The sequence below is a fragment of the Thermobia domestica genome, chromosome 9, assembly GCF_964235325.1.
Source record: "Thermobia domestica chromosome 9, izTheDome1.hap1.1, whole genome shotgun sequence".
In the NCBI taxonomy this organism is placed as follows: domain Eukaryota; kingdom Metazoa; phylum Arthropoda; class Insecta; order Zygentoma; family Lepismatidae; genus Thermobia; species Thermobia domestica.
In genome coordinates this window covers 72,062,489-72,088,057 of record NC_137462.1, presented here as the reverse complement: position 1 = coordinate 72,088,057, position 25,569 = coordinate 72,062,489, and the positions used below count along the sequence as shown (strand labels likewise).

Here is a 25,569-nt window from a genome sequence, read left to right as displayed (position 1 = left end):
TAATTCTGTTGAATACACTATTTAATAAAGACACCAGTTTTGGTAGGGGTTCGCCTTTCATCTTTTGGGATGCTACCGTCCGTTTTAATTGTGACCACACTATTTCAACTGGGCTAAGTACGCAATGATATGGAGGTAATCTTAAAACAACCTGCCCATATGATGCTGCCAGTTCGTCTAATTGCGTACTTTTTTTCTTTTTCCGTTCGCAGACAGTTGTTAATCAATAACTTGGAGAACAGGTATTATCGGGACCGGACTAGATATGGCACTATTGTAGATTCGCATATAATTAAGAATAGTTTCTTTTCTCCACGAAGTATTAGGCTTCGGATTAATTACACGACTATGGGAAGGAGCATTATACAAATATATAGAAGATACCTCCTCTAAGCCTTTTAGTATGGAGTTTTCAAAACCAATGCTCGAAAATTTCTGCGTTTATTGTCCCATGATAATCAACAGGAGGAGCGTCAGACATTTTCTTGTGAGTTATAAATAAAGAACTATCCACAAAAGCAAATCGGCCACCAAAGTTCATAATAATGATCCTTTCCCCTTTTTTGTCCGAAGTTGCAACTATGCAATTGTCAAGAGTCGTCGGACCAATTTTTGATTTGGCACATGTTGCTATCGTACTAAGTTTCATCAAGATATTCGTCACAGTATCCCGCGGAACGATAAGCTTTAATTTCTTCGAGATAACGGTATCTCTAAGTAATAACTTCATTGGACTCAAATTCCGAGCTTTTTCTTGGCACTGATTTATACGAAAACCCCATACTATGTAACAGACGACGTAATGTTGTGATGGAATAAGGAAATTCATAGTTAGTCTCGGATGTCTTCACAAATCATCACGTTTCTTTAAAAAAAAAAAAAAAACGGATTATTGAAAGGGACAGTCCCCCCAGTTCCAAGATTGGGGGCCATGTCCCCCTCATACGTCCGGGATTTGCGCCAGTGAACTATTGTTGGCTATAAACAATAAATTGAATCTTTCTATAAGGAACGAAGTTTATTGAGAAAGCATTTTAAGCTCAGATTTTTTTCCTTCTTTCTATTCGATTCTTTAATTTTCATAATAGTAAAAAAAAAAAACTATTTTAACTTCTTTATATGTGTTACTACTCATTCATGGATGACGAAGACCTAAGTCAAACTTTTTTTCTTTCTTTATATATAAATTTTAAAAAAAAAATCATGTTTAAGTTTGCAAGAATGTGATTCATTTTATTATGGTTTGCAAAATCCGGAAAACTATAAAACTCAAGAGGAAAAAAGGAAAATAACCCTATTACCTGCCTTAAGTTGTATATTGTAGCACCAAAGACTCTTGTAGGAATTGAGAATGAATATTTACCCTTTTAGAGGCACTTACACTCTTCGCTTTATATATATATATATATATATATATATATATATATATATATATATATATATATATATATATATATATATATACAGGGTGGTTCAGTAATGTTGGACAGCCCTGAATAAATCGGAAACCAGAAGAGATATTAGCAAGAGTTTGGTGGATCCAGATACTTGTGGAAGGGGGACGTCTTTTGAGGTATCACACAATGTTACCAGGTCAACAGTGTTGCCAGCTCAGTACAAAGTTGTATTTTTTTAAATGGAACATATAGAAGTTTATGCCATCGAAAGAATTAGTACAGAATGTGAATACCAACAAGCGAAACCACACCTGTCAGTGTTGCCAAATAAGGAAGTTATAAACCTTCAAATATCATGAAATTAAAGTGTCCGTAGAGCAAAAATAGCAAAAAGGCAAGAAAAATAATACTACGGAATGAAAAGGAGTAACCGAAAGAGTAAACCAAAGAACGCACAGCATCCAGTGAGTAACAGGGTTGCCACAGTAAAAGGGGAAAAAATTGAAAATTTTGCAGTTGCTATAGGAGGAAAAGTGCCCATATGACATAATGCTGGAAACACCATAGAAAGTCTATGTAAGATTCAGGAATCCTAATAGCGTTTGTTCGAAAGCGATATCTCTAACCGTTTTCGAGATACACCAAAGGTGTGCGGGGTTTGCAACACTGCATAATTGATTTGACGATTAGACCCGTGTAGTTCTTACATTTTGTTGGGCGTATCATTTTCATTACTCGTTCCTGTAGTTTGGAGGGCGAGGGAATTATTATGCAGTGTTGCAAACTCCACACACCTTTGGTGTACTCGGAAACGGTTAGAGATATTGATTTCGAACAAACGCTATTAGGATTCCTGAATCTATCTATATATATAAAAGAGAACGTACAAATCCTTTGTCCGCTCATCACGCTAATACGGCTGAACCAATTTCTTTTATTTTTGGGGGGTTATTAGGATTTGGACCCTAGATGGTTTTTATCATATCACTTTAATTTTCAATTACCAGTGTCTTGAGATAATTGACCATTCAGGTGTCCATTACGTACAAATCCTTTGTTAGTTCATCATAGGTATAAAAATAAACGTATTTATATGCAACCCGCATGACCGTGTCACTCGGCGGGTTAACATACATGACAGGCGTTATAATGGTTTTTATCATATCACTTGAAAGCGAAAAAGTAAAAATTATCTAAGTAACAAAGTTTATTGCGTTCGGGGGTGACCGCAGCGAAGCGGGGCGGGTTAACATAAATGACAGGCGATATAATGTTAACATTTACTGCAATCTTCTATGGTTTTTATCATATCACTTGAAAGCGAAAAAGTAAAAATTATCTAAGTAACAAAGTTTATTGCGTTCCGGGGTGACCGCAGCGAAGCGGGGTGAACGCTGCTAGTCTTACATGAACTTTCTAAGGTGTTTCCAGCATTATGTCATATGGGCACTTTTCCTCCTATAGCAACTGCAAAATTTTCAATTTTTTCCCCCTTTGCTGTGGCAACCCTGTTACTCACTGGATGCTATGCGTTCTTTGGTTTACTCTTTCGGTTACTCCTTTTCATTCCGTAGTATTATTTTTCTTGCCTTTTTGCTAGTTTTGCTCTACGGACACTTTAATTTCTTGATATTTGAAGGTTTATAACTTCCTTATTTGGCAACACTGACAGGTGCGGTTTCGCTTGTTGGTATTCACATTCTGTATTAATTCTTTTGATAGCATAAACTTTTACATGTTCCATTTTAAAAAATACAACTTTGTACTGAGCTGGCAACACTGTTGACCTGGTAACATTGTGTGATACCTCAAAAGACGTCCCCCTTCCACAAGTATCTGGATCCACCAAACTCTTGCTAATATCTCTTCTGGTTTTTGATTTATTCAGGGCTGTCCAACATTACTGAACCACCCTGTATATATATATATATATATATATATATATATATATATATATATATATATATATATATATATATATATATATATATATATATCATTCTGAAGGAAACAGGATCTACCGAAAATGAAACCTTCGTTAGTTCAGTTTAGAAATCTGGCAGCATTGACGCCTTCGCGAACCCCAGCGAAGTTTGCGGTTGCTAAGCCACAGAGGGTAGAGGAAAGTTTTTCCTCTTCCAGGAAAAATAGTCGTTTATCCATGGCCCTGAGATTATAAGTGCATATTTTGAGTGAATTTCGATGTGCGTGCATTTTTCATAAACTCTGCAGGATACTGCGTATTTCTGAATTTTATTGCTGCATACTAGCATATTTCAGAGTATATCACAAGAAAGTATGTTATATTCAGAGTGAACTGAATCACTTTGTAAAGGAACATGTAGAATAAAACGTTGTATAAAATAATAGAATAAAATATTGTATCCAAACTTAGTCCACCTGATTTGTCTTGCACACGGTCTTCATCGTGCAGCAGAAAAAATCAGATGCCAATATCTGGAAGTAGACGCGCTTGTATCAAATATAAAGAAAGTATTTGTGAAAGCTCCATTGCGCGTACGTATCTTTCGCGGAGTTGTGAAAAATGTTCCGCTACCTCCGCAACCAGTTTAACCCTTTGGGGATCCGATGGTACAATTTGTACCATACGGGTGTTTCATTGTACATTGCGTTATAACTCTCCCATTTGAGCTTTTTCGTCCGTTTTTTGTTTGTTTGTTTGTTTTTCAAGTCCAGATGCATTGTAGAAGACCTTACGTATGGTTTCACACCTTCCTGCGTCGAGACATAGGAGGTGATGACGTTATAATTCTAAAATATATTTTCTTTTTATAAGCCTATGTTCATTACTTTTTGGCGGGCTCATTTTTGCACGTAGAAGATTGAAATTTTGCACAAACATTCAGTCCACCAAGTAGTATTTACCAGATTTTTTTTAGATTTCTGCGTTAAAGCAGGGGGATATCCAGAGGGGCAAAAAGTTGAAAAAGGGATATTTTTACCAAAAATCCCTTTCTTCGGTATTTTCCCGCCTTAGATACATGATGGAGACATGTGAATGGTACCGCCTGAAAGGCAGTTCCATTCTGAAGAAAATGATGTGCAAACCATGATCCTAGGGTAATTAGGGATGTCTCAGGGAATTTTTACAAAACATTTTTCTGTATACGGGAATATGGTACATTGTCGGTATATATATATTTTTGGCGGGCTTACTTTTGCACCTAGAAGATTGAAATTGTGCATAAACATTCAGCCCACCTAGTAGTATTAAACAGATTTTTTTTTAAATTTCTGCGTTAAAACAGGGGGGTCCAGAGGGGCTAAAAGATGAAAAAAGGGATATTTAGACCAAAAAATCCCTTTTTTCGGGATTTTCCCGCCTTAGATACACGATGGAGACGCGTGAGTCATGCCGTCTGAAAGGCAATTCTATTCTGAAGAGAATGATGGGCGAAACATGATCCTAGGGTAATTAGGGATGTCTCAGGGAATTTTTACAAAATATTTTTCTGTATACGGGAATATGGTACATTGTCGGTATATATATATTTTTGGCGGGCTTACTTTTGCACCTAGAAGATTGAAATTGTGCATAAACATTCAGCCCACCTAGTAGTATTAAACAGATTTTTTTTTAAATTTCTGCGTTAAAACAGGGGAGTCCAGAGGGGCTAAAAGATGAAAAAAGGGATATTTAGACCAAAAAATCCCTTTTTCGGGATTTTCTCGCCTTAGATACATGATGGAGACATGTGAATGGTACCGCCTGAAAGGCAGTTCTATTCTGAAGAGAATGATTGGCGGATTATAGTCCTAGGGTAAGTAGAGATGTCTCAGGAAATTGTTTTACCTGAGATCATGGTGTTCTGCGGTAATTTGGGGCATTGTGGGAATTCCTGATAAAATTTCTCCCGCCCTTAGTATTCAAGATAGAAACTTGAAATTTGGCACATACATTCAGTATACCAAGTACTATTTATCAGATTTTTTGAGATTTCTACGTTCACATAGGGCCGCTCCAGAGGGCCCAAAGTGTGAAAAAAAATCCCCAGAAATTTTCCCTTTGACATCTTTTTTCTCTCTTCTGGTATATGGTATGAGCATGCAAGTGGTATAATTTGAAAGCCAGCTCCATTCTGAAGAGAATGAGGTATGAACCATGATCCTAGGATAAATAGTGACGATGCAGCAGCTGCTTGACTAAAAGTCTTTAAAAAATACCCCCAAAACCCCGGATCTCTTAAGGGTTAAAATCGATGGGGCTTGTGGGTAGAAGCTGTGTTGTATTATGCAGTAAACTTAAATCAAGTAGACAGTGTAAACTCACTAAATCCCGATGATGCAGCCGCTATTTATTTGTTCAAAATACCTGAAATTATCAGACAGTTGGAATGTCGTAACAATGCACTGCTGCATTCACTCTCTTTGTTGAGCGAATTATCACAGACTGTCCACCCAGTGAAACTCACAGTGTTGCGAAGCTACCGTCAGATAAACTTTACCAAGTATTGATCTACAAAACGTTTCTCACTGATAAAAGCAGAGGGTTTACAGAAGAGAACCTAAGGAAGACCTTAATAGTTCAAATAACAGAGGTCATAAAGAAGATATATTTTTATAAGAAATTGGAATTTTATTTTCTTAGTGTATATTTTTAATGCATATTTTAGATAATTTTCGTGCATAATTGCATGCATTCTCGGGATTTGTGTGTGCATCACTCTATTTTCATACAACTCATAAATGGGAACATTGGGCAATTACGTGCAAGTTATAAAGGAAAAGGACTGATGTCTCGATGTTGTTCAGCTCCTGAAGATGGAGGAGACCTCTACTCTTACACACTGTTTTATGTGAATACAGAAAATTATGCATTCCGGGTATCAAGAGCGAAAAAAAAGTACAATTTGAACGCTTGGAAATTACATTTAAGGTGTTAGAAGAGTAATAACAAGCAGTTCGGTGACAAGTTCTTGTATCTGCATGTATTGTTTATGGACAGTGACATAACTAGGGGGGGCGGCAAACGGGTGCCCCCGGCGACAACTATCAGCATATTTGCGTCGCTGTTTATGGAAGTCATTTACCTCTCTCTTAGATCTTAGAAAATATAGTTTCAAACTAAATAGACGATTATTTTCGAGTGTTCGGACTGGATTTTCAACAGGCATTGCAAACATTTGTTGATTTCGCTCTTACTACCTGGAGCCAGTGGCATGACTACAATGGAGCGAGTGAAGCAGTTGCTCCAGGGCGAAAAAAAAAAAAAAAAAAAAAGAAAAAAAGAATACGGACAACTGTTCCTTATGGAAAGAACGTTTGAAAACATTTCAAAAGGTACACTATGACTATTAGCAGTTACTTGGCAACAGTCGATACTGGGGGCGGATCCAGGAATTTTTGAGAGTAGGTGGGCGCAGGTCTGAAAAATAAACTTGAGACATTTTTCGATATTTGGTTCGCTAACTAGAAATAGGCCTATGCACTGCAGTGCTTCATAATACGTATTTATCTCCGCCTTTCTGGACGCGGCATATGGGAAAGCCATGTTGTTCAACACGAGAGAATCCAGGATTACCATGAACGGGAAACGCATACATTATCTGCAATCGGGGGCGAATTTAGAGGGGCGATCGCCCTTCCCCACCAGAAGAGGAAACTTTCTTATTTCATATATCCCAGAGTTTGGAGTTCTTAAAAGTAGCTCTGAGTAGCAGTATTACAACCCCCCCCCCCCAAAAAAAAAGTCAGTCCTGGATCCGCCCCTGTTTGCAATGAGTGGAGAACGCACAATCTTCCTTTTGGGAGAAATTTTAAAACTTTTTTTCCACAGCCTTTCAACAAGCGCTATGCAGCAGCTGAAATGCGTGGAGCAGGTGCCGGGTATCCAGGGCGCAGTTAAACTAGTTACGCCACTGCCTGGAGCGCCTCATATCATTATGTAAGCCCTCAGTCTCTATCTCGAACACCTCAGCATTTTCAATGCTATTCCGAAGAAAAAAAAATGGTGTTCAACATTACAAATGTTAACTGTACCTAGTTTTTGATATAGTCCAAAAATATTGATAAGACTTTAGAAAAAAATAACTCAGTTCATATGGACAGTAATGCAAATTTCATAACTAGATGCAGAGGGAGATGTACTACATATAACCGTGAATATTTCATATTAGAATCCATTAGTTTCAGATTACAATGAAAGTTCCTTACCTATTAACCACTAATCCACGGCTGGTATATCTTCACTTCTGCCCAAATGAAGTTAGACTCTACACTTGCTGTTCTTCTGAACTTAATTGCTGTCTTCGGTTGACGGTCCTTTGCCGCCGTGCAAACCACTCATGTATCAACACGCACTATATCACGCGAAGTTATGTACCACGTGTGAAAATCCTATATGCCGATTAATATATCGAAAAAATACATACACATAAAATCACGCTTGTTTTTAGCCAATCTTTCACCTACTGAACAATGTGCAATACATACAATCACTTCTACTCTTCTGCATCTCCGAATGACATGGACGGATGGATGACATGGACAATGTCAAGTTCGCTCTTGTCCACCATCGCACATACACACAGGGGATGCTCTTAACCTATGTCCCGAACCTCTTACTTTCACGCGCTCTTCACAGTGACGTCACCAGCGAGGAACTTAAAGCTTGTCGTCTGCTTGGCGCGCGAAGATTTGCTAGTAAGACCACAAACAATTCTTTTTTTATGTTGGGTTTTTGCTATGTTGAATTGTGTTGTTTTCTTTTCTAGTGGTGTACGTGGACGAATATTATTTAATAGAGAAAAGGTCTATATCTCGGAAGATTTCTTTACGTGAGATTGGCTATACAGACATGCAATATTGAAAGATGGTGTGAACTTGAGTACGTGTGTACATATGTATTTTTACGTGTATTTGTCTTTCATCTCCAAGTGTTCCACATTATAGAATTAGGGATGTACCGATATATCGGTATCGGTAATATCAGCCACTTTTTGGAGTATCGGTTTCGGCATTGGGAAATAAATACCGATATTTACCGATACATTTTTCAAACTAGCTTCAGTTTGTTTAACATTAACAGTGACACATATTTCATCGGTTTCTTTTAGAGTTAAAAGTTGTTCTAAACTATTATCAATTGTACATACAATCAATCGATTTCTTTATGCATGTATACACCATTGATTTGCACTATTCATACTTAACTGATAGCTTTAGTCCCTCCATGGAAAAATAATGAAGAAAAGCCAAAGATCCTCAGTCAGGATCATAGGCAGCCAAAGAAAATTTTCTAGGGGGAGCCGATTACCCGATTTCAAAGTAAAATTAAGTAAGTTTATTTTCCTTATTCATTTTCATAAATTTCTATGTATGCATGAAGTTCATAATTTAAAATTATTTTTCGATATTTTTTCTGCTTATTAGTCCTCTAGATGTTTATTTGAGTTAGAAATCAGAGTAAAACTCCGGGACGTTGTGTGGGCAGAACAGGTGGAGCTGTTGCCCCACGCCTTGCACCACAGAATGGAAGAGTTTGACCGTTGAGGAAAACTAGCAGGTTAACTATTTCTAATTCATTGTTGAGATTAGTGTTGTCCACGAGACGAGACCGAGGCGAGAAATGTCTTGTCTCGTCTGCAATTCGAGACGAGAAGAATCTTTTAAATTCGTTTAAATTTTAAAATATGGGAGTTCTCGTCTCGCTTTCGAGGCAAGATGAGAAACTTCATGAGTCTCATTGGCAACACGAGTTCACCCAAGTATTAAACCTTAAACACTGGTTTAGTGTTGCATGGTTCATCGTAAAAAAAAAAAATTAAAAAACTATAAATTGATAAAGTGATTGTAAGAACACAATGAAGAGCATTCAAAGATACACAAGTCATTACACAATATACTCCAATAATAAATATGGTTTAAATGTTGTTATATCTCATCCTTCGTGGATCTCTTGTGACTTTAGGAAGTCAGGACAAATTTTGTACACAAATTTATACAAGAGGCTAGAGAAAGTTCGAGGCGAGACGAAAAGAGCTTTTTTCGAAAATCGATTCTACAAGACGAGAAAACCTAATTTCTCGTCTCGTCTCGATTCGTAACACTAGTTAGCATACAAATATTTAGATATAAACCAAATACATTTTTCCGAACTGTGTACTATTAATGTCACGAAGTGCAATCATAGCGTCAACAATGGTTACATTAAATATAATCTGTGGTGGATAGTTAAATATAATGTGGTTTAACACGAATGGGTTCCGTTTTACTAATCATGTGGTGAAGATATGAATAGGCAATTTTAAACTTTAAGCCTGAGTGCCGTATATTGAACAAAATAAATTGCTAGGCATCAAAGGGCTTCCGCAATTAAATGCATCAACGATCTATTTATTATTATTATTATTATTATTATTATTATTATTATTATTATTATTATTATTATTATTATTATTATTATTATTATTATTATCCATGGCTTTAAGTATTTATTGAGATATTCCTATCAGTAATCACAAAGTAATCTATTTATGCCGGGTGTGGAACTCACCTTATCATTGGTTCCGCAATTACTTTAACTTCCAGGCATCGGAAATTTCAGAGATTTCCCTGGTAAAACATATTTATCTGCAGCTTTGCTTAAATACATTCACAGTAACATTTCAGATATAAATACATTTAAAATGTAATTATAATTCAACAATTATCTCTCACATCAAAAAATAAATAAATGATCATGCAACACAGGTACATCGTTAATTTTCCATAATATAAATTGCGTTAAGAAGATGTTCTATTTATTGCTGGCTTATTTATCATTTATTTATTTGTAGTTTGTATGTAGGATAATGTTGTGACAGCGAAAATGTTATGCATAAAGAAAAAAGACATTCTGGCTGCTTCGTACACCTCTATACCTACTTGCTGCTCCTCGCTGGTGACGTCACGCAAAACGAGGAGCGAAGCGTAGAGTGATTATTGTAATATTACAATAATCACTCTACGGAGCGAAGCGTCTGTGCGTATAGCTCAACCTTTCCTTCTAGTAACCTTGCATACACACACACACACACACACACACACACACACAAAAATGCGCTGCAGACGGAATAACCGATCACTTCATTCGCTTTGGACTACGAGAAACAAATGCAGGTGTAAATAGAGGGGGTGGTTCTTGGGTTGGAAGTATCTCACATGGCTCTTAAATCATTGGTCGTCTCCTGTAAGGTGTCACGTGGTCTAGCACAACTCAGCTTGACAGTCAGAGCTATATGCACAAACAATACCATGCGTGATATGTGTAATACACTTTTTTTTTTTCGAGGTTGTTACTTCTTAACGCCTTTTCCTTGTAACAATCATCGCTTTTATTTGAAGTAATCGAGAGCGGGTATATCAAATAGATTATCCATACACTCCAAGGGCGCCATATTTCTAAAATCAAAAAGAAGGGTAGTGTCCATGCACCATTAAAATGTTAGGGGAAAGTGTCGTACCTAAGGACAGTTGTACCTATGGACAATGGTGTTTTCAATAGGAAGATTTGTGACTAAATTGGGTTTGGTTGCCTTGCAACATTGCTTCTTTCACAGTATCAGTATAGGCTTACGACAACACTGGTGTTTGGTGATTTTGCTCTGTGGGACCAATTTGAAAATTTTTGGGGTTGAAAGTAATTTTTTGAGGTAATTTCTCTCATTAATATTACTTTTATTATATGCAATTTTAATGTATTGGGTTGTTAATCTATATTAGTAATTATTTGGCTTCTTATACACTAAGATTGTTTTCAGTAATACTTATTGTAGAACCAAGGGTAGCCATTTCTGAAAAATGTAGCGGGAAATGTACCTGTGGACAAATCTTATGATGTACTACCATGAGCAAAATAAATGACGCGTCTCTTTATTTTGAAGTTTTTTGAAAATATCTCCGTTTTCTTTATATGTTCGAAATTTCGGAAGGTTTCCCCAGCAGGAAACGTTAATAACAAGCCCGTTTTAAATATTTGTGTTAGATATTAGCTTAAAATAAATAAATTAGAAGCGAAAAACATTAAATCGACCGAAATTACGGGAATTACCAACTCTGCTAAAGTGGGAAATTTTCAAGAAGGCGAGGGAATTCTGCAGTTCAACACGAAGCAGCGACATCTATGTCATTGAGAGAAATGTGGATCAATTCTACAAACGAAACTTTTAACGAAACATTTCTAATATGTCTTATTACGTGCATTATCTGCAAACTCCAAATATATGAATCTATACTAAGTATTAACGTATAGATAGAGCATATAGTGGAAATTGCCTATGGAAAAGGACGAATTGGTAGCACGATCGTAATGAAAAATCATCTTTACCGTATAACATGTTCAATTTGCGTAAGAAAACAAATAGCTCAGTTAGTTAAAGCAACGAGTCTGTATGCCGAAGGTAGCTGGTTCGAACCCCTACAGAGGTGCAACTGTTATTTTTATTACTGTGGTTACTTTATTTATTTTTTATGTGGGAAAGAATCAAATTGTAACATATGTGTAAAACTCATGACAATACCAAAAAAGAAAAAATGTCGCACTTGCATTAGTGTCCCTAGTGCCCCTAACAACCCTGTGGCGTGGGGACCGCACAAGCTGCAAGTCAAAAAATATATAGAAAGAACGCAGGGACGGACCAGGCCAAATTTTCACCTGGGCAAAGTGACTTTATGGCGCCCTCCCCCCTAGTATTAGCCTATATTTTACATTTTATCCTAGTGTTTTTAATAGTTTAAACCCATTTTTTCAAAAAGACATTCATTACCTAGGAAAACTTCACAAAAAATATGGCCTGCTATAAACAATACGAACCCCCCCCCCCAGCTTGGTCTAGTGGCTAGCACCTGCCTTCTGTGGTCCCGGGTCCAATTCCCGGTGGGTTACTGTTGAACGAAAAACGTGGTTCGGATTTCACTATAATCAGTATCCACATCTCCTTTGGCCATTAAGGCATAACTGTGGAACGCTAAACTCAAGCAAAGAAACAAACATACTTACTCCCCCTCCACTCTTTATTCTACATGCCATCTCTCCATTTGTCGATACAGTCCCCTTAGTGCTATGAAACTCTTCTTCCATGGTGAAATGGAAAAAGATTATGTAATTGCCGCTACTTTACAAGAATATAAACCAAAAAAGTCAGTAGGAAACACATTATAAAATTTACTTTTTGAGGCTCGTTTTGGCGTCCCTCTGACTCTTGCCCCGCCCAAGGTTCGGCCATGAAAGTATGGACGCATAACTAAGGGCTGCGGACGTGAGGTTAACCTTCATGTTAGGCGACTGGTGTTTGAAATGTTCAGTAACTGATGGGTTAGTAAAATAATTTCGACGGTTACTGATATTTAAAGTTTAGCTAAGACAAAGTTACCTAACCAAATACATTTGATATCGCGATGTTACAATTTGATTTTTCCTCACATAAAAAAAGAGAAAAACAATAGTAAAAAAAAAAAAAACTCTTACTCGTATTAGGCTCCAACTAACAACCTAATTCGTACAGACTAGTTGCTCTGACCAACTGAGTTTCGATTTCTTACGCGAAAGAAGTCTGTTATATTACGAGGCATGCTTTTCATTATGATTGTGCTGTTAATTTATTCTTTCGATAGGTAATTTCCACTCTTTGCTTTACCTATATAAATAAATGTATGGATTCATATATTAAGTGTCTTTGGGTAATGTGTGAAATAATTTCGCGACAAATATACTTGCTTAAATGTATTGTATGCTATGATTTGCCCTGATTGTCTGTTCATATGGTGGTTGGAAAACACACGTCAAAACTATCCGAAGTAATACCAACACAGCTTAAGAACAGGGACTGAACTGAATCATCACTCGATTGACCTTGAGGGCAAAAAACACCAAAGGGTAGCTATAAACGAAAGTTCAGAATGCATTTCTGTGGAGCTCTGTTCAGTATCACGGTTCTCTGGCAAACACGTTTGTTCTTAGGAGTATATATTACAAACCTAACCTTTCGATACAGCGCAATTGCAGAGAACCAAAGTAAAGGAATTCTTGCCCTTGTTAAGTTGGGGTACCACCATGTGCAATAAAAAATATCGCGTCTCCTTGAAGTGATACTTTATCGAAAATAATTCGTTTTCCTTTATATATTCGAAGTTTCTGAGGGTTTCAAAATGAGGAAACATTACTGAAAAACAAGGACGCATTTAGGGGTGGGTTCAGGGGGTCTGGACCCCCTCTGAAATCCCAACTTTTCTGTAAATTTAACCTAATTTTGGGGGTTATTTTTTTAAAAAATATTATAATTTATCCTAATATTGAAGTCGGACCCCCAGATAACTTTGGACCCCTCCCGAAATAAATTCCTGCATACGTGCTTGCTGACAAATATATTTTCAATATATTCGTTAAATAATAAAGTAAAATAACTAAATTAGGAGCAAAAAGCTTCAACACGGTCCAACGTTTGTCCACTGCCAATATTGTTAGAAGGGATATTAATAGCAAAAACTTATGGTCAATGCTGAACCTTGGAACTTCATCCCGAACACAAGCATATTTTCGAAACACACTAAGGCCTAGCCAGAAAGCATTGTAAGCGAGTTACGTTTGGCAAACATCGCACGGAAACAAATGAATGCTGAATTGCATTGTAACCCGTTCCTACTACTACTATTTTTACTACTAACTTCGCTATGGATCTGTATAGTACAAGGGCAAACTTATTTTAATGAAAATTTAAAAAAAAATAATTGTTAAATCACTTTTTGAATATTATTTTAAATCTTTCTTTTAACGAAAGAAGTGTTATAAACTTTTTAAAAAATAATTGTCCTTAGGAAGGATTTGAACCCACGCCGAAACCAACCTACCTTACTAGCATGCTGCGCTAGCTCACTCAGTTACGAGAGCCGACAGCATTCAGCGTTTACTTTGTGCTATATTCAGGTCATGACTCGTGATGTGACCAACAGGATCACGATATAGACGTCATTATTTTTCCTACATTGCAGAGTCCCCCGAGAATTGATCATTGTCTACTCGGACTGGAATTGTCATTTGGAACAAACACTTGAATATGAAGCCAAAAGTTCCTTCAAAATAGACGAAAACTTCGAAAGTTTTAAGAATTTTAATATTTTTGCCTTTTCCCATAAGGGGGTCATAGCCTCTACACCGAAAAGCCCCCCAAGATTTGATCATTGACCACTCGGACTGAAATTCTCATTTGAAACCAAAACTTTAATATGAAGTAAAAAATTAAACTTTTACATCATTTTGAACTGACTGGATTCCGGTTAACCACACCATTATGTTTAGTTTAGTTAAGTGGTAATTTGTGACAGCTTCATGTCAACAAAGGAATCCTTCACTTCACCGCTTCCCCCCCCCCACTCAGGAATCCGTGCTGGATCAGCCACTAGAATCAATAGACACTTTTCCTATTCTTTTTGTCACCCTTGGTTGTGTAGGAGCTCCCTCGAACAAATAAAGAAGCGGTAATATTACAATCAAGGGGAGCTATGTATTAGGTATCTCTTTAGTTACTTACCCCTAACCGCACAGGGTTATCTTCAGTAGAATTAAAAATGCTACGTGATATTCCAATCATGAACGGGGAGAGGATGATATAAATATATTTTCTTATTCATTTTGTCTGCCCTGCTTACCAGAAATTACGTAACGTTGTCCCTGTTTGTCAGTAACGTTGTCCTTGTCTGTTGGGAGGAAACTGAAATGAGAGGGGCAAAAAACCGTCGTGCCGCCTCCCACATGGTTGCTAAAATTATTACAATAGAAAGCATTTTAAACTAAGATGTCTAAGGTTACTACATTAGGTAAGTATGGTATCATGGGCGGCATTAGGGGGGGCAAAGGGGGCATTTGCCCCCCCCCACTTTTTTGAAGTAACCCATTAATGTATATAGTTTCATTTGGAAATGTAAAGTTTTTGTATGTATTACTGTCTCATAGAAAAAATGGTGCCATATAATATTTGTCATTGCGTGAGTATATATTGGTTGTTTTCCCGTGAAGTTAAGAAAGCAACAGGAATTGCGTTTTAATTGCCACGGAAAACATCCCCAAAATTAACCTATTGAAGCACAATAATTCCAGCATACTTTCAATTCAGTGGTATAGAAGCAAAATCTGATAAATCCATTATTCAATTTTGTCAGGAAACGAAGAAGTGACGCCCTTATGCTTCAGAATTGTTGAACATTTTTTTGTTTAGTGATCAATAATACAAATGAGTGAAATCAACAACTAAACAAAAAAGTTGTTAAGAAATTCTGAAAACATGAGGGCGTAACTTTTTCTTCGTTCCCAGCCAAAATTCAAAAACGAATTTAGAAGGTTTTGCTTCTATACAACCTTCTTACAACGGCTCGATATGTTAGTCAGCCGCTTTGAAACTAATTGAGAGAACATTTGAAAAAAAAAAAAGTATTTCACAAGGAATTCTTTAATTGCACAAAAATTGACAGTTCCTAAAATGTCTTTTCTTCTTTCTAAAGTAAGGAATATTGATTAAAAAGAGCGTAATAAGAAACAACTTCTACCTTTTCCATTGATTTGTAGTGTAATATGCGAGTGAAGTGGTGTGTTTAGGGGGTACGAGTTTATACACAATTAGATTTAGTAAATTCAACATAATTCTACGTTTTAGAATTATTTTGTATAACTGGAGTGTGAAATGATTCTAAGTGTGGTTGTGTTTTGATGTATTCCAAGTGAGTTAAAACTGCACCTAATGGCAACGAACATGTTTCAAGAAGCTGCACAAGCAAATACATGTATTGCTTTAAATGTCGTAGCAAATGTTTGTTGTATTTACTGGCTTTCATTTTCCAAGAGTAATAACATTCATTTAAAAGCATATGTGGAATTAAAAATTAAGTTGTTCATTAATCCCCAGTTTCAATATTACTTCTACATAGCATACCTCATTATTCATTACTATGATTAATATTATCCTTTCTATTCATTTGTTTTGTAAATTTGTTATTAAATAATCTGATTACACAATTTTCTAGACAGAATGTTAAGAGAAAGAAATGAAATGAAAGTTTTGAGTTTTATGTCCCACGCTTATGCCGGCTAGGCTAAAGGAGACGGTGAAGATGAGAAATACTGTAAATGAAATGGTGGAATGAAGAAAGTGGGAGGAAACGGGAGAACCCGAGAAAACCTACGCACAAGGTGTTTGTCCGCCACAAGATCCACTTGGCGGGAGCAGGGTTTGGACCAGGAACCCCATGCACCAGAGGTGAACGATCTACCACTGAGCCACCGCGACCCCCAGAATTTTAAGATGTTCATGAGCAAGTAATCAAATCTCTTCTTACACCTTTGTTGTTTAAGAGTACAAAGGGCTAGTGCCTACTTCTGTTGCTCTTGTCAATTTATTTAATAAAATATAAAAATACAATATACGGTATTTTAACTGAAAAAGATAGTATCCTATTAGTTATACAACCTTTCGTCAAACAAAGTGTTGGAAACAACCAGGGAAACTAACAGTGATATACAAATATTCAGATCATGTCTTGCCCCCCCCCCCCCACTTTTGACGTCCAATCGCCGCCACTGTATGGCATATTCAGGATTATTATTATTATTATTATTATTATTATTATTATTATTATTATTATTATTATTATTATTATTATTATTATTATTATTATTATTATTATTATCATTATATGAATGTCTTTGGAGCACCGAAATTGTGTAAGACGAACCATGGTATGTAGAGGTGGTTTAAGATGGGTGGTCATAGGAGAGGAAAAAACAGGATTTTTCTCTCTGACTCTCTAATGTAAAGATTATGTGCTGAAGGTAAGAAGCATCATCATTCTACAATAGGTTGCTTTTACGTAAAAGTTTTACGTAGAATATCAGCTACTCCAGTTCTCCTCCTTCGGGCTACTTACCTCATGGAGTAAATTCAAAACAATTTCAATTTAAAACAAATACATTGTAAAACTTTTCCGTAATGAAACATCTAGGGAAAATTAAACATTTAATAGGGAAATCTGTTATCAAAATGTCCAAACAAGTAGATAGAAGATTATTTAATGATAAACATTGTGAAACTTTATAAAAATCTCCAAATTAGAATTAACGTTTACTGGAAAGCATTCGTTATACACCAGCGAGCATATTGTGAGCAGTGAGCAAAGGGAAAATAATTACGAAACTGTTTGCAAACAAAAATTAGGGACACTAATGCAAGTGCGACAACATTTTTTCTTTTTTGGTATTGTCATGAGTTTTACACATATGTTACAATTTGATTTTTTCCCACATAAAAAATAAATAAAATAACCACAGTAATAGAAATTACAGTTGCACCTCTGTGGGGGTTCGAACCAGCTACCTTCGGCATACAGACTCGTTGCATTAACTAACTGAGCTATTTGTTTTCTTACGCAAATTGAACATGTTATACGGTAAAGATGATTTTTCATTACGATCGTGCTACCAATTCGTCCTTTTCCATAGGTAATTTCAACTATTTGCTCTATCTAAACGCTAATACTTGGCATAGATTCATATATTTGAAGTTTGCAGATAATGCATGTAATAAGACATATTAGAAATGTTTCGTTGAAAGTTTCGTTTGTAGATTTAATCCGCATTTCTCTCAATGACATAGATGTCGTTGCTTCGTGTTGAACTGTAGAATTCCCTCGAGTTCTTGAAAATTTCCCACTTTAGCAGAGTTGGTAATTCTCGTAATTTCGGTCGATTTAATGTTTTTTGTTTCTAATTTATTTATTTTAAGCTAATATCTAACACAAATATTTAAAACTGGCTTGTTATTAACGTTTCCTGCTGGGGAAACCTTCCGAAATTTCGAACATATAAAGAAAACGGAGATATTTTCAAAAAACTTCAAAATAAAGAGACGCGTCATTTATTTTGCTCATGGTAGTACCTATGGACGTCCGTAGGTACATACTTAGATTTTAAAAAGTTTTATGTCTCTTTACAGATGCCACGTAGCAAGGAAAAGAAGAAAAGAAATCAACCGTCCAATGAAATTATATCTAGTGCTGTGATGGACGTAATGAACAACCAGATTAGTATCCGTGAATCGGCCAAGAAATTTAATATTTCAAAAAGTTGTTTAGCTTTCCATGTTGCTCAATTTAAGAAATCCTCAGCGAAAATATATGCTTACTCACCACGTTATGATAATCATAGGGTGTTTAGTGATGAACAAGAAGCTATACTAGTTGACTACATAAAGCAGTGTGCCTTTATGCAGTATGGACTTACACTAAAAGACATTAAAAAACTTGCGTATCTCTTTGCGAGGGAGAACAAAATTCATTATCCTTCTACGTGGGACAGGGATCAAACAGCTGGTGAAGGATGGATCAAGTGGTTCAGGGCTCGTCATGCGGCTGATATCTCACTTCGAACACCGGAAGCTACCAGCCTTTCAAGAGCTACATCCTTTAACAAAGAAAGTGTGTCCAAATTCTTTGAAAATTATATAAGTGTAATGGAACGCTATCATTTCGATCCCTCAAAATGTTGGAACATAGATGAATGTGGTATATCAACTGTTCATGTTCCGCCAAAAGTTCTCGCTCCAAAAGGTGTTAAGACTATCGGAGGAATGACGTCGGGAGAAAGGTCGGAAAATGTAACAATGATTGCAGCTGTAAGTGCAATAGGAAATAGTGTGCCTCCTATGTTTATATTTCCAAGAGTGCATTTCAAATCCCACATGCTGAAAGGTGCTCCCCCTGGTTCTATTGGTGATGCAACACAGTCAGGATGGTCCAATGAAGACATGTTTTTTAACTTTTTGAATCACTTCATAAGCCATACAAAACCATCGCCAGAAGATCCTGTACTTGTACTACTCGACAATCACGAATGTCACATGTCTTTCAAGACAATCTGTCGTGCTAAAGAGACGGGAGTGGTTATGGTCACCTTCCATCCTCATTGTTCACACAAGCTCCAGCCTCTAGATAGGACAGTTTTCGGTCCTTTTAAATCGTACTATAACAGAGCAGTAGCAGATTGGATGTCATCAAGCAGTGGGTCAAGTCTAGATGATAAAACATCAGGTAGGCCAGTATCCATATATGAAGTAGCTGAGTTCGCGGGAAAGGCATACCCATTAGCGTTTACTTCATCAAATATAACGAGTGGTTTTCGAGTGACAGGACTTTATCCACTTAATCGGGACATTTTTCTGGATCACGAATTTTTACCTTCGTCAGTGACTGATCGCCCAGAACCATCAACGAATCTCACAGGGTCTTCTGAAGGTGCTGAGTTTTCGACCACTTCAGGTTCAGTCTCTGGATTTACAGATTTCTCTACTGTAAATGAACCTTCAACATCGAATAGTGCCACAAATCCAGTACCTTCCGGAACCATTGAAAAGCACCCCGTTGTCACACCGGAACAGATACGTCCTTTCCCGAAGGCTGGAGTACGTAAAACTGTAGGGACCATTAAACGTCGCAAAGGAAGATCAAGGATTTTAACAGATACGCCCGAGAAAATGGAAATTGAAGAAATGAAGAAGAAGAGGAAAGGTAAGCAACAGGGATATAGAAGTTGTAAATCCATACCGAAAAGAGTGAAGTCAAATCTTAAAGTACTACTTGATGATAGCTCTTCAGAAGAGGAAAACCTTGAAGATTTACTTCAAATATATGAAGAAAGTAGTGAAGGAGAACTTGTTGACCTATTAACTGAACATCAAGACTTAGCCAAGGACCTAGAGTGTGGTTTCAATCCACAAGAACTTAAACCTGGCGATTATATCCTAGTTGAAGTGACAGGCAAAAAATATTCGAAGCATTTTGTGGCTAGAATAAGAGAAAAATCGGGAGATGGTTTGTGTGCAGTGGAGTATCTTAAAAAGTGTTCAAGCGACGATTCACCAAAATTCAGAATAGAGAAAGACCCCAGCATTTATGATGTTGTCTTAGATGAAATAAAATTGAAGCTACCTAATCCTAATATCGTAGGTGGTTCGGAGAGGCAATCAAGGCTATTGTCTTTTCCAATTTCATTTATGGGATACAACCTTGGTTGAGTCATTCTATAGAAGATACGAAATCTAAAAGTACACCTAAAAGTGTTTTGTTCACTTATTGCATTTTGTGAACAATGTTTTTATTTTATTTAGATAATCAGTTTCTCTTTGTTTACCATAACATTTTGTCATATTTTAAGACTCGTTGTTATAGCTTGTATTTGCCAATTATATGAACCAACCTTCTTACATTTCTACACAATCGTGTTTTTTCTTATTAATGGATCAAACTTTGCAATGAATAAAAACCAGAAAGACGCAATAGATGTGTTTTCTATTATTTATTGCCTTCTATGCCTTTTGTCCTCAGGTACATCACCCCATGTCCATAGGTACATGCCCCCGTTGTACCTCAGGACACGAAATATGGGTTTCAAAAATCGGTTATTGCTTGGTTTTCAAAAGCATTCAGGAGCTGACAATTTTTTGTGTAATAAAGAACGAATGTCTAAAGGTTTTTAAAGCAATCTGGCTCCCTTGGTGTTATTTGTTTACCAAATAAAAAATAAAATTCAAAAAATGTCCATAGGTACGACACTTTCCCCTACGTGTTTACCTAAATTTACAGTAACCCTACAGCATGCACATTTGTGTATATATATTAAGAATAACCAGTGGCGTATTTAGTGGGGGCTTCCGGGCTTAAGCTCCCCCGAAATCTTACTATAATAAAGTATATGAAATATCTTGCAGAGTTTTCACATTTTCAGGCAAAGCCCCCCGGAAGGTTAGCAAAGCCCCCCGAAACAAAATCGCAAATACGCCACTGAGAATAACTAAGGTAATAAGCCTGTGGTAACTTCCGATTGGCCAAGAGAAACCCTTGTCACTTTGAGCTGCTTCGATTAGACTCTTTGACATTTAAAACTTGTACAGTACATTGTCTCGCAAAAACATGTTTCAGATTCATAATCACGATCATCAGCCTTAGTGATTATTTCAAGAAGTGACTCAGGAGGATTCTCCCGCCGGAGTTGAGGAAATGTCTTCGGGGAATATCTCCGATCGTATTAAACATCTGTTATCACTGTTTTCACTGGACTAATTTCACGCCGTTATACGGAAATTCTTCCCCTCCCCAGAAAAGAAAATTGACTATGTTGTCCAGAATTCGTAAACATCTGGGGGGCCTTTTGCAGAGTCGTTCTGACGCGTGATTAATGCCTTACTAAAGAATTCGACTAACATGTTTCCTGCATTAGTCAGGTCGTTAGTATGATGATAATCATACGTCAAAATGACTTTGCATAAGGCCCTTGAAGTTTTACTTTCACTGTATATCCAAGTTGAGTCTATTTCTACAGTGTATGCACAGATATTTCATATTTGAATAAATTGTTTTAAATTCAGCATTTCAGTTGGGTATAGAAAAATGTAAGCAGCTATTGTTTTGTAGCTTTTGAAGTTAAGAGAACATTTCACTTTCCCGATTCCGGAATTTTTCCGGAATCCAGATTTTTCTGGATTCCGAAATTTCCTAAATTCCGGATCTTTTAGAATTCCGGAATTTTCTAAATTCCGTTTTTTCGAAAACCGGAATTTTTCCGATTTTACTTTCCGGATTCCGAAAAGTAAAAATTCCAGATCTGCCCAACCCTAATAAATAGGAAGTTTAACATCGGAAAATCTTATCAAGCTCCTATTAGTGTAGGCCTACTGTGGAAATTCATCCCGCACACACTGTAAACAAAAGATTCGAAAATGAATACACTGTTTCTGAATTACATACGTATTTACTGTATTTATGGTACATATTTTGGAACTTTTTAGTGCACATTTGCTCGCATATTTTCCAGCTTTTTAAACCATATAAATCCTACACCTAGTCATAAGGTTAAGCAACAATATGTTTATGTAATGTTTTTATACAATTTTTAAATTATTTTTTTTGTTTCATTTTGTAGCCGGAAGACATTAAGAAATCATAAATATGCTGTATTGCTGATTATGGTGTTCACCTGCTCTATAATAGCTATCAGCCTGTCGCTTTGCTTGCCTTCTCTTCTGCGCAAGTGGAACAACTATTACACTGGAACAACTGACAGCGTCGAAGGACTTCATACTACTGTGAAAGAGATTTATACCACGCAAATTGTTACAACAGAAGTTAGTAGTTTGAGCCACTGAGTACCTGTTTAGTAATTTTATGTTAATTGTATTTAATCAGAGTAATCTTTGCTGAGGAGTTGAGAGAACCTTTCTCTTCAACTCGATGTTTTCATTTTTCATTTACCGTGCAAATTCCATCATCAATGTGGAACGTTATAAGGGAGAAATTCGATAATAATTAAACCGAATACTTTGGGTGTTACCTTGTTCTCTGTGTTTTAAATATAATAAACACGATACTGTATTGTTTGTTAACGGTTTAACTATGTTGAAACTTACTAAGCTATAGATATTTACGACAGTAAATAGCAGTGGCGTATTTAGGGAGTTGCTATCGGGCTCGAGCCCCTCCCCCCGAAATTCCACATAAACAATAATTCTTCTTACCATTTCTAAAAAAATAAGTAAGTGCTTGTTCACTATTGTGCATATCTCCCCCGGAACCAAATCCTAAATACGCCACTGGTAAATAGTATCATATTTAACGTAAACTTTTCACAATTATTGATTAAACAAATTTCTAGGATTGATTTTCTGAGCAATTATCTGCTCTGATTATCTAATTGTCAAAATGTGATATTTCTACCTTATATAATACTTGCAATAATATACATTTTAGCATTTACTGTATTTGAAACAGGTCTTACGAGCAGAATGTAGAAATAATAGCTAAGCGAAGGCATTATCTAAATATGTATCTTACACATGTACTTTTCCATTTCTCAAAATGGTCTCCGACTCAATTATTAGATGGTTAAGTTTAAAGTTCATCTCCATAACATACATTAAGTTCCAAGTATCTAAAGAGTTTTTAAAAAGTCAATTCGAAAAATAAAACTTGTGTGCTGCTCTACTCATATTTCAAAGCAGCTATAAATGATGACAGTTTCCAAAACAAATGTTCAATTAAGAAAGATTGCATTGAGTATTGAGCAACTCTGTAAATGCCTGAAATATATTGCAAAAAAATTATATTAAACTCAAAGAAAATGTACACTGTAATGAAAAATATTTTGAATATATACATAGGCGCCGACTTGAAGAAAATATGGAGGGGGGGAAACAATGAATATCATCATATTCAGCCGTTTTCTATCAACTGTTTGATAAAGACCCTCTTCTTCTACTCCCCCCTCCCAAGTTCTCGGTCCGCTACTCTACTTCATCCGCTCCGCTACGAAATTCACGACCTAAGTCAAATTTGCCTAAAGCCAATAAAACAAATTCAAGTTCAAAATTTGGAAACTTCACTGCAACTTTATGCATCATATTGATCTTCACTTGCCATATCGAATGCTGCCAGAGTGTTGGTTGAAGCTTCAGTGCTCTATTAAACACAGTTTTGAAAATGGCGTTTTCTATTGAATAAGAGGGCTTTTCCTAATATTTAATTAAAGGCACTACGAAGCCTATAATCCACCTATTAATTCTTGCTCTTTTTGTTAATTCTTCCTCGACTGGATTATATTGGAGGGGCGAGTATCCCACCTTTAAATATTGGGGGTCAAAAGTGTCCTGCCCCCCCCCCCCAATCAAAGTCGGTGCCTATGAAAAATTTTCATGTATTATAGTGCGTCCAGTAAGAGAACGTCTCTGACAGCTCGCAGTGACATTGCCACTACTCGCGTGTCAAGGTTTTTTTCGGTGCAACTGTAGTGGCAATTTAATTAATGGTATAAGACAGAGGGATCGTGGTTGGTAACACTGGTATCAAAGTAGGGGCTGCAATGTCCCACCGCATGTGGTAAGAAACGTCAGAGACCATCTCTTGTTGGCCGTGCTATAGTGTTAATGAAAATTAGAATATAAACATTAAAAATACGATTTTTATTTGCAATACAAGAGAATAAATTCTCTAAGCAGTTACCATACAGATTCTACCTAGGTACTACACTTTTATACTGTAATTTCTAGACGCTTTGTTATTCATGAATACACAAAACGTAAGTCATACTGCATTCATGTATACGATCTGAGTTTTTTTTTATTGAAAGGATAAGCATATAAATGTTTATATATAAATATAGTTAGACAAATAATCAGTATATCTGTAAGTACGTATATTATAACTGTCTGTTTTTAAGAAACTGTTAATAAATTTGCAACCATACGACACTGTAGTTGTTTTCATAAAGATTACATTGTGTTGTTAGTTCTTATTAAAAATAAGAGTGCAAGGAAGAAAACCGACTATTTTGTTAAACGAAGTTTTTCCACGGCTTCTTTGCCTAGGAAATTTGGTATATTTCATATTTCCATTTTAATAACATAATAACAATGCATTTCAAATTTTTTGTTGTTTTCTTTCTCCTTTCATTACAACACGAAAAAAAACCTTAACAATTCTTGTATTGTAAAAGAAAGAAGAAAAAAAGAAAAAATTTCAAGAATCAAAGAAAGTGAGTCAGACATTTGGAAAAGAAGAGTACAAATAGGTGGACGTAGTGGATGCTCGAGTTCCAAATATTGTTTGTAGAGTTATTAGTAAGGTTCGAATTTCTATGACATGTTATATTTTTAATCTTGACATCTTTTTACGGTCTAATAAAATAAAATATATATAAACACACCCACACACCCATATATATACAGTGAAATCACACCCTATTGGTTAGTATCTTTTTTAATCCGACAGCCATTTCAAACAAACAGAAAAAAACAAAAGAAAAACGTCATTTTCATATATATATATATATATATATATAGTGGCGGATCCAGGACATGATCAAGGGAGGGGCTAAACCATAGTTTGCCGCTTTATCCAGTGTAAGGCGCGGTGGCTCAGTGGTAGAGCTCTGGTGCTAGGGGTCTCGGGTTCAAACCCTGCTCCCGCCAAGTGAACTTTGTGGTGGACAAACACCGTGTGCGTGGGTTTTCTCGGGGTTCTCCCGTTTCCTCCCACTTTCTTCATTCCAACATTTCATTCATTACTCATCATCACCGTCTCCTTTAGCCTAACCGGCATAACCGTGGGACGTAAAACTCAAAATTTCATTTCATTTTCATTTATC

At 36.3% G+C, this 25,569-nt stretch overlaps 2 protein-coding genes across 6 annotated transcripts in view; one reads left to right on the top strand and one right to left on the bottom strand.

The window, feature by feature from the left end:
• LOC145694742 (uncharacterized) overlaps positions 1-7,881 on the bottom strand; it is a 753,582-nt gene extending 745,701 nt beyond the window's left edge. For 2 of the 3 annotated variants that reach the window (XR_014133041.1, XM_081771342.1), the window contains exon 1: positions 7,572-7,881. The gene's annotated coding sequence lies outside the window, so the exon portion shown is untranslated. The remainder of the gene's footprint in view (positions 1-7,571) is intronic. The other variant, XM_081771336.1, reaches the window with a different exon arrangement.
• LOC145694744 (uncharacterized) overlaps positions 1-25,569 on the top strand; it is a 184,683-nt gene that overhangs the window by 119,845 nt on the left and 39,269 nt on the right. For 2 of the 3 annotated variants that reach the window (XM_081771352.1, XM_081771351.1), the window contains exon 2: positions 22,354-24,849. The exons of the other annotated variant lie outside the window; for it this stretch is intronic. In XM_081771352.1, the coding sequence (XP_081627478.1) occupies positions 22,354-22,576 (223 nt within the window). In that variant the 3' untranslated portion in view covers positions 22,577-24,849. Of the gene's footprint in view, positions 1-22,353; positions 24,850-25,569 lie in introns of those variants that run through there. 3 annotated transcript variants of the gene reach the window in all.